This window comes from Lolium rigidum, chromosome 2 (assembly GCF_022539505.1).
Source record: "Lolium rigidum isolate FL_2022 chromosome 2, APGP_CSIRO_Lrig_0.1, whole genome shotgun sequence".
Lineage (NCBI taxonomy): Eukaryota > Viridiplantae > Streptophyta > Magnoliopsida > Poales > Poaceae > Lolium > Lolium rigidum.
In genome coordinates, this window is record NC_061509.1 from 13,313,482 (window position 1) to 13,327,126 (window position 13,645).

The 13,645-nt window shown below is 46.5% G+C and overlaps 1 protein-coding gene across 4 annotated transcripts; it reads right to left on the minus strand.

Annotated features, from left to right (window-relative positions):
• Positions 1 to 324: 324 nt before the first annotated feature.
• Positions 325 to 5,315, minus strand: LOC124691313 (splicing factor 3B subunit 1-like). 4 transcript variants are annotated; one of them, XR_006998904.1, is made up of 3 exons: positions 1,445 to 5,315; positions 952 to 1,058; positions 585 to 854 (listed from the first exon to the last, which is right to left on the minus strand). XR_006998904.1 is itself a non-coding variant. In XM_047224586.1 (2 exons), exon 1 carries the CDS (start codon positions 5,299 to 5,301, stop codon positions 1,450 to 1,452), a length of 3,852 nt encoding a protein of 1,283 aa, XP_047080542.1. In that variant the 5' UTR covers positions 5,302 to 5,315; the 3' UTR covers positions 325 to 575; positions 1,445 to 1,449. The 4 variants fall into 4 exon arrangements, 3 of the variants coding, with proteins under 3 accessions (XP_047080542.1, XP_047080544.1, XP_047080543.1); XM_047224586.1 differs by lacking the exons at positions 585 to 854; positions 952 to 1,058 and adding an exon at positions 325 to 575; XM_047224588.1 differs by lacking the exon at positions 952 to 1,058 and having other exon boundaries at positions 585 to 850.
• Between the last annotated feature and the right edge of the window lie 8,330 nt (positions 5,316 to 13,645).

Sequence of the window (13,645 nt, forward strand, 5' to 3'; positions counted from 1 at the left end):
CACTGTTTCTAAGCTCATCAATTTGCTAACGGCCACACCACAAGAGCTACACATACAAATTCTGAAATGCCTGTAAACAAGATACTTTTGCGGACACAACATCAGATATTCAGATCCAAGAACACTACTCCTGTTATATTCAAAAAATAAATGTTTCGAACTTTTCTCATTGTAGTGAAGCACATTTTGGCTGACTATGGTTCAAGTAAAGTCATGTCAGCAACATTCTCGAACTCCTTTGGAAATTTAATCACAGCATAACAATATAATCCAAGCATAGAAGAGATGCAACACAGCAGGTCATCAACTGAACACAATCCAAGCTAGGCAAATCGTTTAAAGCATAACTATGTTGCAGAACCGTCACAGTACAGAACTCAATGATTTACACCATTACAAAACATTGTTAACACAAAGTTTTGAGAACGGTAATAGATACCATAACAAATATATTACATAAATATAAGATGATAAAATTGTCTTCACTCTTGACAACAGGACTATTATACGCTCCAACTACTCTGACCCGTCTTGAATCCAGATAAGATTCAGCGAGATACTTGGACCGAAACACCCTGAAAAAACACAGCAGTTCAGGAAACGGTTAGCGCATCGGATCTCAGAAACAATTTAGCAATACAGTAAACCAGGAAATAAAGAGCATTTCTTAAAGATTGCACCCCCTTCCGGAAGGAACAAGCCTGCAAATACAAAAATGCACCTTCAATAAAGACAGACATCACAACAACAACACCAAGTAATTAAATGTGTGCTCTAATTCAAATACCACCCCAGTTCAAGCTCCACATGCATTGATGCATATGGATGTCGGTACATGGACATGCACATCCTGCCTGCCAATGAGTTTGCACATCAGATTCTTGCTTTTGTATAGAGCAGAAAAAAATGCAACAAAATGCAAAAGGAAACATGACGGCACAAGTTAAGCACCACTTGCTACAGCTGAAATGGTCAAATGACCTTGCAGCCTGACTCAGTGACTGGGGCAAGGAGTTCCAATCTCCTAGTGGGGCAATTATTTATCCATACCTAAAAAACTGAACCAGTATAGTTTTAGAAAAAGGTACTCCAGCAAAGACACCTAGTGGTGCAAGGAGTATTATAAAAGCAAATGAGATATGAAGTGTTAACAGAAAACCAATTAATGTTTTAAGTAAAACATCACTTCAACAGGTTAACAACTGCTCTAAGGCCAACTGGCATAGCCTGGATCGGAATGTAAATTTGTTCATGAACAGCACAAATTTATGAGAACTCAATACCCAAGGTAAAACTATAAGGAAACTGGCACATAGGAGGAATCGAGCACCAAAGACTAGTAAAATATGAAATGTCTGATCCAAAGTTACGAACTACATATCTTATAGCAGTAATTTCAATGCGTACACACAGCATTAAGAATAAAGAAAGAAGAAAGACTCACGTTGATCAGACGAACATGGCTAGCTCTGGACGGCTGAAGATATTGTCTCCATCATCCCCCAGTGCAGGATAAGAAGCAACAAGTGCATCTTGTGCACCAATATATAGCGAGTTGTAGATCTTCCAATATACTTCACGTACTTTCCTTGCTGGATGGAAAAGACCTTGGAGGCAATAATTCAGAACCACAGCTGCACCTAGAGCAACTCTCATTCCCTCAATAGCCTCCATGACAGCATTTATGACATGAGGAGATGTCTCGAATATATTGGGCCAGATAAAGTTAAGCAAATGGACAAGAGCATCTTCACAGCCCAAGCCAGCAACCCCTAGAGCCATATGTTTAACAGCAGATGCAGCAGTTTGCCGGTGAACTAGATCCCTGTCCATTAGAGCATCTTCAAGCAAGGGAGTGACAGCATATATGTAATCTTTGCCCATCTCACCAATATACTCAAAGAGAAATGAGAGAGATTTCAAAACACCATTCTGGACATTGAGCTCCGGAACCCGGTACTCATTCATGAGGGCAGGCAAAACTGTGAAAGGCGAGCAAGTTTCAGCAACAATAGCAATTGCTACAGTAGTGCAAACACGGTTCTGCCGCTCCTGCACTTTCAAGTTATTCAACAGAGTGGCCAGCACATCCTGTGGCCCAATTGCCTTTGCAATATAACCAAATGTGTTCACAGTAGCTCTTCTGATGCCCTTCTTGTGAGCCTTCAACATTTCCAGCAGCTCAAAGCAAATCCTCATCCACTCCCTTGCTGGTACAAATTCTGCTCCACGATCAGCAATCCTACCAACTAGATCAATGCAGTTCTCTTGGACCTTCTCATGCCTATTCTTCAAGATGGGGGTCAACCGAGGTAGAAGATCCTTGATAGGCGGTGTCATCTTGGTCATACCAATGACATTAACAATAGCCTTCAAAGCTCCAAGAATTGAACCCAGTACCTCAGGATACTCCTCTCCCAAGTACTCATACAGCACAACACCCAGATGACCCATAAGCTGCTCCTCCTGACACTGCTTCATCACAATGGCTATCCTTGAGATCAAATCAGCAGCTTGCTGCCTAACTTTTGCGCTCTTGTTGTTCAACCGCCACTTGATGGTACCACATATCTGAGGAAGGTAAGGCTTGACCCTCTGGCCAAGTGCATTCACAACCGCTCCAAAACCATTAAGCATTACATTTGCATCATCACTTGTCTGCTCTTGGAAAGCATACAGGATGCCATCAATAAGTAGCTCCTCCAGACGAGGATCAATATCTGAGGCACCCAAATTAGCCACCACCTTCTCAATTGTTTCCATCACCATTCTCCTATAAGGCTCACTTTCATCTTTCAGATCCTCCACAATCTTACCAACGATACCAGTAACTCCCACCTTGTTTGCCATCTCCACGGTTGTTTCCACAAGTTGCTTATAGTTCCTACGATCTAGAGCCATCCTCCTAACCCAGAAGTGTTTGAAGAATTCTGGAAGGATGTCAGACCGGATATAATCAGCCTCAACACCCTCTGTACTGACACACTGTTTAACAACCTTCAGGACAATCTTCTTCATCTCTTCGTCTGGTGACTGGAATTCCCTAATTAGGACTTGCATCACCTCCTTAGTGTAGTAACTGGCATACAGAGCATCCATAAGAGGTATGATGAAACCAATAGCCTTCAAGAAGGCAGCAAGAACCTTTCCACGGTGAGATCTGATACCCTTCCAGAGAGGCTTCAACACACTATCAAAACTTTCTATACCATAGGGTGCAGCAGCTTCAGCAAGTGCAGCGAGAGAGAGGGCAGTGATCGTCCGTACTTTCTGGTTCTCATCACTAAGACCATGCTCAATAATCTCAACTAGGCTCTTAAGGTGAGGCAGAACAGCGCAGCCCATGAGAATAGCAATCTGCTGACAGATCTTGATACCAGTGTGCCGAGCTTGCCATGACTTCTTACTCTGACAGACAGCCTTCAAGAATGGAAGGAGGGCTGGGATACCCAAAGCAGAAGCAACCACACTGAATGCCCTAGCAGTTGTATTTCTCACATACTCATCAATGTTATCAATATCTGGTCTCATGGCAGCAATCATTGTAGCAAGACCAGCAGCTTTGCTCAGGTTTGAAATAATCTCCCTGCCCTCAACACGAGCATAGTAATCCTCATCAATCAGTAGTGGTTCAATAACCACCAGAATCTTGTGCACAAATGGACGGACCAGCTCATCCAGTTTATACAGCACCCTATCAATGACCTTCACCAGGAGATGCCGCTCCTGGTCCTCAAGTGTTGGTTGCATGAGCAATGGCAGGATTTTATTGAACAGAGGACCAGCACCAAATTCCCGTGCTTTGTCTGTGAGCTGCCGGAGTGCTGTCTTCCGCTGCGGGGGCGTGCCATTCTTAACCTTGAACAAAAGTTTCATGATCTTCCTCTCCTTCTGCTCCTCTGGGGTTAGCTGCTCCTCGTTGTCCTCATCCAGCAATGGTCCAAAGTACTGGTAATCTTCTGGCTTCATGTCTGGCAACCCACCAGTCATTTCCCTGGGCACATCATACTGCTGTCCACGATTCTCCTCTGGAATATTATAAAGTGGTGTGGTCAGAGGTGTTGGCGTAGCAAGCAGCTTCCTCGCCGGAGTACGTATTGGCTGGTATGAAGCTGGAGGTTCAAGAATCTTGTAACCCTCCTGCGGGAGCATGGAGTCAAGCTCCTCATCAGTGAGAGGCCTGTTCCGCTCCTCAATGTCCCTCTCCCACTTCATGAGCTGCCACTGCTCCGGGGTCACCGCACCATGAGCAAGGTGGCCAGGTGTTGGCGTTGCAAGGTTTTCTGCTCCAAACGGCGTTGCTCCAGGAGTGTAAGACGCAGGCGTTGCCGCCGTACCACCAGGCGTTGCACTCCCCATACTCGCCGGTGTCTCATCCCACCGTGACCTCTGCTTCTTGGGAGTCGGTGTGACAAGCCCACCGGGCAGCTTAGGAGTAGCATCCCACGCCCCAGAAGGGGTGGCTCCTGGAGTAATGCCACCAGCTGCTGGAGTTGCATCTGCATCAGCCATCCTCCCTGGAGTTGGTGTCTCATCCCACCTGTTCCTCCTCACAGAGGGTGTGGCATCTCCAACACGCCCAGGGGTGGCATCCCAGCGTCCAATCCCAGGAGTTGCGTCAGGTGCATCCCAGTCGGAGGCGGTCTTCGCCTTCTTGGCCCCAACACCAGCATCTCCGTCCTGCGACTGATCCCATCTGTTGCGCCGCTTCGTCGGCGCGGCGGCTGGTGGCTGCTCAGGCGCAGCAGCCTTCTTCTCCTTGACTTTCTCTTCCTCCTCCCTCTTCTTCTTAGCGATCTCGCGCAGCACGTGCTCCTTCTCCTGCTGCACCTTGCTCTCGCGCATGGCGTCACCGTAGGTCCTGACGGAGGGGTCCGGGGTCTTCTCCCCGGCGGCGAAGGGGTCGTGGCGCTCGGGCGAGATGATGCGGTCGAGGCGGCGGCGGCGGTAGTCGTCCTCGCGGTCGATGATGCGCTGGGACCTCTTGGCGGGGACCCCGTCGTCGTCCGACCGGGGGATGTCGGCGGCGGCGAGGGCGTGGCCCGTGTAGGACGCGAGGCGGCGCGCGGCCGGGTTGGCGGCGGCGGGATCGGCGCTGTCATCCTCGGGCGCGTCGTCCTCTGAGGCCGGGATGGAGGTGTCGTAGCCGGCGAATCGGTCGGGCCCCGAGGCTTCCCCGCCGTAGAGGTCCTTGTCGAAGGTGACGGAGGAGACGGCCATGGGCGCGCCCGCCGCCAGGGCCTCCTCCAGCTTCCGGCGCTCGTCCTGCGCGCGCGCGAGCTCCGCGTCGATTCCGTCCATGGCGGCTGCGCGGGGCTAGGGTTTCGCGAGATGGCGAGATTGAGGAAGAAGAAATGGGTTTGGACTTCGGATCGGGCAACCCACCTCTGTTGTATTAAATGGGATCTAGATAAATCTTGCTTCGTGGAATAATCCTGGCCGTTGGTTCGGTCAGGGAACAATCTGGCATGTTGGTTTCGGAAAATCAGGATCCGCCTTATTTTCCACCGACGGAATGAACCAACGCCAAATTCAAACACAATTTGTCACGTCAAACTAAGGTTTGAGAAGAATTTTAGAGCATCAAATCTTCAAAACAGGCAAAAATAAAGTTCATTTCAAATCCAGCAAAGTGGGCATACCCGTAATATTTACGGCTCAAGCTTTATTAGCGTAGAAGCAACTGCCAATATTTGATAGCTTTGGCTATGTAGAAATAATAAAAATTTAACAATAAAAATATTTCTCTTATGCAGGTTATCTCACTCCAGGCATAAAACCCTAATCCCGAATCCCGAACCCGAATATCCCAATCCCGAACCCAAATATCCCGGACCCGAATATCCCGATCATGTATTCGGGAAGGTGTTTTAAATACCCGAAATTATTTCAGGAAATTCGGGTAAGGAGCGATGGTTCCCGAATTTCCCGAGTAGCCCGAACTGAAGACTGCGGCCCAATAAAAAAACCACACACACCATGGCCCAGCCCAAACTCTGGGACATGTACGTGAACCTCACCCGCACGCTCAGCCATAGCCCAGCCGCACGCTCCCTGCCTCCCCAAACTCGCTGCCGCCTGCCATGTCCGAGGCCGCCGCCGCCCGCCACACTCCCCGGCCGGCGCCAGCGCTGCCGCCTGCCACCCTCCCCGGACGCCGCCGCCCGCCACGTCCCAGGCTGGCACCATCCGCCGCGCTCCCCAGTCGCCGCGAGCGCTCCGCCTAGTCTGCGGCTCGGCACGCTTCTTTCCTCCCTTGCGCGGCGCCGCTCCTCCCTGCTAGGCCCCAGCGTACTTGCACGATGCCGCGCGGCCTGCAACCGGTCGCCGCTCAGACCTCAGGGCTCGGCTCATCTTCACCACGATGGAGAATTTTTTTTCTGTTATTTGTCTGCATTGCTGTGTATTTCGGGGATTTCAGGATTTCCTGATCCCGAACCCGAATTTCCGGGTACCCGAAATTTTGGGTGTTACATTTTCCAGACAAATTTCGGGTGTGAGTTTTAGAATCCCGAAATAATTTTTACCCGAATTACCCGTCCCGAATTTTCGGGAAATCCCGAACGCCCGGGCCTGAAGGTTATCTACCTTCATTTGTAATCGCCTTCAAGCCCGTACCACAGGCAGGTGCAGAGTGTGCACCTACACAAGGCCTCCAAATTATTAGGGCATGTACAATGGTAGAGAAGGTGTGCCTTCTCTTACACTGCCACATCAGCTAGAGAAGACATTAGATATAAGTCATACAATGCATTTTTAGCAATTAATATGAATAATTAAATTTTGGTAGGAAATTTATTTCTAAGTGAAACATATGTGATACAATGGAGAAAATAGTCTTCCCTTATTTCCTAAGAGATGATCCCTTACCTAAGGGAAGACGATCTTCTCTCTCTTCATTCTCTTTTCTCCAACTAAGCAAAAATCTAACGTGGCATCTCTAAATGAAGGCTGACATCACCTCATTGTACATGCCCTTAGGGCCTCAAATTTTCTCCTAAGTACTGACTTTATTAGCATTAATTAAAGAATATGCGTGAGGTTAAGTGCTAGTGGTGCTTGCTCTCTTAGGAAGCCAACCAGACTGCCAATTTTCCATGCGGGCTCCACATCTCGCAACCGTAGTTGTCAGAATCATAATTTTACTATACGATTCTACGCTTTTATGACCTAAAAATTTAGTGGAACGATTCAACGATTCTGCTAAGTAGAATCTTAGATTTTCCGATTCTAAAAATTAAGATCCTACGGTTTGCGATCCTACCATAGAGTTTTCGATCCGATTCAAAATCACAATCCTAACAACATTGCTCTCAACATTTTTTTTAAAATTTCACAGATCTATTAATAAACATCAACATCAGTACAAACATGTCTAAAAAAAATAAAAAAAAATAAAAATAGGTTACTGGACCACCTAGCGACGACAACAGACACTAGCGCGAGCCGAAAGCCCGCCGCCGTCCTTACCCCTCCATCACCGGAGACAGTCAAAGCTTGTCGTAGTAGAGCTTGTTGTAGTAGACAGACATGAAGTCGTCGTAGCGCATCAGAGCAGCAACCATCGCCAATGATAACAACTGTAAATTGGAAGAGACTGACTTGAAACCACACAAACGAACACGAAAGATGACCAGATCATGGGAGATCCACTGGACAAACAACTTCACGCGCCCTCCTTTGATGCTAGATTGTTGGAGCAGCAGCTCACCTCATCTTTCTTGGTCCCTGGCGGCTGGTGTGGTTTCTTCTGTCTCTCTCTTAGGGTTAGCCCTCCTCCAGCTCCCTCCTTTTATAGGTCAGCACACACATGGGCTTGGGCCACTTGGGCCAGAAACATGTCCAGTGTTCAACACTCTCCCTCAAGGTGGATGGTAGATATCTATCAATCTCATCTTGTCACATGCCAAGTTGCATTCCCTTGTTCCCAGTCCCTTTGTCAAGCAAACAACAATCTGCTTCCCATAACTGACATGAGTAAGGCTGATGATCCCAACATCAAGTTTCTCCTTAATGAAGAAGCGATCAATTTCCACATGTTTTGTCCTATCATGTTGGACTGGATTATTTGCAATACTTATTGCTGACTGATTGTCACACCAAGCTCTCAAGGGCCCCTTTCTTAGAAGCTTCAACTCGCTCAGGAGATGCTTCACCCAAAGCATCTCACACACCCCTTTAGATAAAGCTATGTATTCAGCTTCTGCCATTGATCTAGACACAACTGTTTGTTTCTTGCTTCTCCATGCCACCAGATTTCCTCCCACAAACACACAATAGCCTGACGTTGATCTTCTATCATCTCGACAACCAGCCCAATCAGAGTCACTATAGCCATCGACCTCAATGTGTCCACTCTTTGCAAACCACAACCCCTTTCCCGGAGTTCACTTCAAGTATCTCAAGATTCTGTGCACTATATCAAGATGCCCACTCCTTGGTTCATGCATGTATCTGCTCAATAATTTCGGAGGGACAACAAACTTATTTTTCCCAAACAATAACTCGCATGTGGATTTCATGCCGAGTATCCTAGAGGGTGTCCTGTTTATCAAAAAAAGGCTATCATGACTGCTTCACTCCACAGGAACTTAGGCACATTCATTGTGTACATCAGCGAGCGAGCTACTTCCAAAATGTGTTTGTTTTTCCGCTCTGCCACACCGTTTTGGGGAGGGGTATCTGGACAAGTCGTTTGATGAAGAATACCTTGTTCAGACAAGAAGGCCCCAAAGGTGGTGTTCAAATACTCCGTGCCATTATCAGTCCTGAGCACCTGCACCTGTACTTGAAACTAATTCTTTACATATGCATGAAAGTTCTGAAAATAGTGAAACACCTCATCCTTGTGGCGCATCAAATAAACCCAAGTCATACGAGAATAGCAGTCAATAAAGGTAACAAAGTACTTCATTCCATTCACTGACACCACTGGGGAAGTCCATACATCTGAATGAATAAGCATAAAAGGAGATATGCTCCTAAGCCCCTTACTCACATATGAGGCTCTTGTATGTTTAGCATATTCGCAAGCATCGCATGTTAACTTGTTCTTGCTTATTCCACACATAATATCAGGAAATATTCTACTCATCCTATCGAAAGACACATGCCCCATCCTACAGTGATGGATCATAGCTTGTTTTTCCTTGTCCTCCATGGTTGCATCATACACCAACTCTGGCTGCACCCCCTTTTCCACATACCAGAGCCCCTTACGCCTGGTGCCAGTCCCAACCATCTGCCTCGTCTCCCGCTCCTGAATCACGACACCAAACTTGTTAAGAGTCACACTACAGTCTATGTCATCAATGAGAGCACTATGAGAGAGCAAATTAACAGGAAACGCTGGGACGTGTAGAACAGATGACAAAAATATGTTTGAAGTGCACTTTACTGTGCCTTCTCCAACAATAGGTTGTTTTGTATCATCAGCAGTTTGAATGGTGCCTTTGTGAGTAGGAGGATGCTTAATGTAAGACTCAAACACACCGAATTTACCCGCAACATGCTTAGATGCGCCAGAGTCTAGAATCCATTGTATCATTCTCATTTGTAGCAAGGGATGCCTTTTCAAAATTACCTTCATCCGTAGAGACCAAGTTAGCAAAGTTTCCATAGGCAACACCATCCACTTATGCATCCTTTGACGTTCCATTGTCCACTTCAGTCGCCATGTGTGCACTCTGACCACCGGAGTTTCCGGTGTGTCCTCCTCTACCTCTAGCAGTTTGACGTCCTGAGTATCCACCTCTACCTCCTGCCATCCTGCTACTTCCCCCTCTGTTATATATCCCCTGCCTCTACCACGAGTTGGGCAGTACCACTTCAGGTGACCAGTCTCCCCACAAATGTAACAGTCCCTAGTCTCTTTCCACTCTCTACGCTCGGTCACAACAAATGTTGGAGCTGACACAACTTTCTCATCTGCTGGTTCCAGAGAGAGCCGCACCTCCTCTTGAGCCATTGCTGCAATGGCCTCGTCAAGAGTGGGCAAAGAGGTATGTTGCAGCAGAGATGCCTTTCTGCCATCAAAGCACTTACTTAGCCCCTCCAAAAACTTGAGCACACGCCTACGTGCTATCCACTTGTGCCCTGACTCGATGGAGGCTGCATCATAGCGTTCAAGAGGGTCACAGTTATCCTGATCAGCCCATAAGGCTTGCAGCTCTGCCACATATGCCATCACTGTCATGTCCCCCTGAATCTTCCCATCAATCTGAGCAATGAGCATGACATTGCCTTTACCAGAGTACTGGATGGACAAGGTCTTCCATATTTCAGCAGCTCTGGACAACCCCTCCACGGAACGCCCAATGGAGGGCACCACCGAGTTCAACAGCCACCCAATAAGCAGAGAGTTGACAGTTTTCCACTTCTTTCCCTCAGCACTAGTCTTGTCTCCTGGTTCTTTGACAGTCCCCAATAAGTACCCATCAAGATCTTTCTGATGCACAGCCAACATTGCCCTCCGAGACCAACTCAGATAGTTGGTAACCCCTCTAGCTTGATGTCCGTGGGTGACAGGTCAATCTTCTGAACCACTTCTTGTCGGGGAACAATGGCCTTAGAGCCACCCCTTTTGAAGAAACATCGTGAGCTGCTCGAGAGCCTCCTCAAGGCCTTTGGGCTCACCCATATGCTCTCTCACCTTCACCCAGCAAAAACAACAAACAGCTTCAGGGCACGCTTACCAGCAACCTCCTTTCACCAGCAGCAGGCACACACAACTTGAGAAACCACCACCCCCTGCTTCACTCCTGGACGAGCAGCTACACGCAGCAGCAAGAACCACAGTCCAGCTTGTCCTTCTCCTTCCCCTTGCACGCAACACCACCTCGTCTCCTCTCCACCGCACAGACCCACTCCCTGTCTGAACCGGCTTCCCTTCAGGCCCCGCTGTCGCCACGCTCTGATACCATGTTGGAGCAGCAACTCACCTCATCTTTCTTGGTCCCTGGCGGCTGGTGTGGTTTCTTTTGTCTCTCTCTTAGGGTTAGCCCTCCTCCAACTCCCTCCTTTTATAGGTCAGCACACACATGGGCTTGTGCCACTTGGGCCAGAAACATGTCCAGTGTTCAACATAGATGGACCACCAGAACGAGGATAGGACAGGGAGAACCTTATTCCGACTTCAGAAAGTAGCCGCCATCTTACCATCCCGAAGAAGACGCTAAAAATAAACTAACCTTCCCGTCGGCAAGAGGCCGCGATCCGCCACACCTCCAAAGCCCCAAGGCCACCGGAGACAGAGCGGACCGGCAGTCTTGCCGGCGAGAGGGACGAAACCCTAGATGGGGTTTTAGAGACGCCTCAAAAGCTATTTTTTGCCCGTACGGGTCAGCTATCAATAATAGGTCTGATATTGACTGTGAACCACATCTCTCAACCTTGTTTAGGACTTCATAGTGTAACTTGAATTCTGAGACTTATAGCCAATCATAGCGATACACTTATCCACCTAGCAATTTATTAAAGCTTTATCAAGCAAGTAATGAAAGCTACTAGCTATATACATTGGTTTCACAGCAGGGTGAAAATTGCAAACCATGCAAGGCAAATAAAGGCACGGGGCAAGCCAAAAACAGCAAGCAACTAGAAACGAACTGAAATGAATGAAACTAACGAAGGAAACACCACATACGCTAGAGCATGCAAAATACATGGAGCCATGGAGATTGCGTCTCACCTTCTCAAGTCGTTGGAGCAGAGCCGTCTTAAACTGCCTGACTCCGCGACCGATAGAATTCTGATCCAGCCGGTGTGCCTTCTCGAATGCGTAAAACCGACCTATGTTCGCAGTGAAAAAAAAATAGAAAAATAAAGCGAGCAAAACGCTAGAAACTTCCATTTACTTTGCAGGATGTAGTAGAAACTATTTGAACATAATTGCTTCTGTTCCAAATTAATTAACGTAGCTTTTGTTAAACGTGACATAGATACCCATATCATTTTAGTGTTAGCATTTCAATGTGTAGGCCTCGCTCATTTTGAAAAAAAAAACCACGTCACTTGTTTAAGATGGAGAGAGTAACAATTCTATGGATCTAATGGTATCATCTATCTTCAAATAAATGTAGTAATTTCCAGAGAAAAATGTTACAGACTCAATTATCGACTCAATTATCGATATCATCTGTCATCTCTGTGAACACTGAAGCAATTGCCTTTCTTTCAAGTTAGATCAGAGATTACAATGCTACAAAAATTTTAAACAAGCTTTATTTAATTAAGTTATATTTGGTTAGATTTCAATCAAATTGAAATAATAACTTATTGTATTATACCTGGAACGAAAACCAGAATCGACGAAATTGGACACACATCCATGATCCATCTTCAGTCCCCTTCCCCTCCAGCCATCACAATGGTTGGTGCGGTCAAGGCCGTACATCCTCAGCGGTTGGGGAGCCCGCGATTACCATTGTCTTGTTGACTCCATTAGCGCACTTTGATACCACCTTCTGAAGCTTCCCAACGATCATGTGGCCTGCTGCGTGGAAGGCCTTACGGTCCCTAACAAATTCTGTGGTTCTCCCTATATTTCTTCCTGTGGTTGATTGGTTTATGTGTCAAACTTGCAGATGAAGTGTAAGATGGAGGAGTTCCGCGCATGTTGTTCCGTGGGGAGACAATGGCTGGCATCCAGGTTGGTTGGTACTATTGTTCCTGTCCAGTGTTGCACCACATCGTTCCGTTCGACTTGTGTTTGATCTCTCACGCATTGTTGTGTGTTTTCTCATGTCCTTAGGCGTTCTGTGTGGCGACCGGTGAGGTAGGAAGCAAGGAGTACACACGGCACGCGACACTTTGAAGTTTAGGTATACCATTTGCTTGTTTAGGGTAGGGGAATGCACAAGTTTGTTCTGGGTGACCGAGCGCAGTTGTATTTTTGTTATTTGTTTTGGGAAAATAATCTGTGGTTACAAGTTTCTTAAAAAGATAATTTAGCTTTTCAATTCAGGTGATCTGTTAGTAGGCATTTGCGCCAGTTTATGTGATCATTTTGGCACGAATTTATGAAACTCTGATGCTTATAACCTTTTCACTTTAACGATTAAGGCTTGTACGTAGTAGTTTCTGCTTGACTCTCTATTAGTTCAAGATTATGGTTATTCTATGTAATGTAGGGTGCCAATTTAGAAAGACACAACGGTTGCATCTTTCACTGTTGAAAGCAGCGATAATCCATGTGACTATTATTGTCTGTTTACGTCATTGCCCAGGGACCATATGAGGGGATCACAAACATCAGTTTCAGAGAATATTGAAGGTGCCGCATGGTGTTCTGCTTTTAGTAATTGCATCTACCATCAGGTCCAAATCTTCAATATATAATAGTTTTAGTTTTTTTTTGCATTTTCTCCTAGCATATTAAGTCTCTTTTCTTGTACATTTGTACCATCAGCTACCCAGTGATTGCAGTTTTGATGCCATAATTCTGTGCTCATATGAGCAGGCTAACTTTGTTGATTTTCATAATTTGTTCCTAGAATTTAAACATAAGGGCTTGACTTTCGAAAGAAGAAAAGATGGTGCGTCTATTTTTTCTTAGAACATTACTCTATGTAGTATGTATGTTATGAAACAAGTAGAGGATCCTGAGTTCGTGGGGATATTTAAAATGTTCACTGATGATAATTAT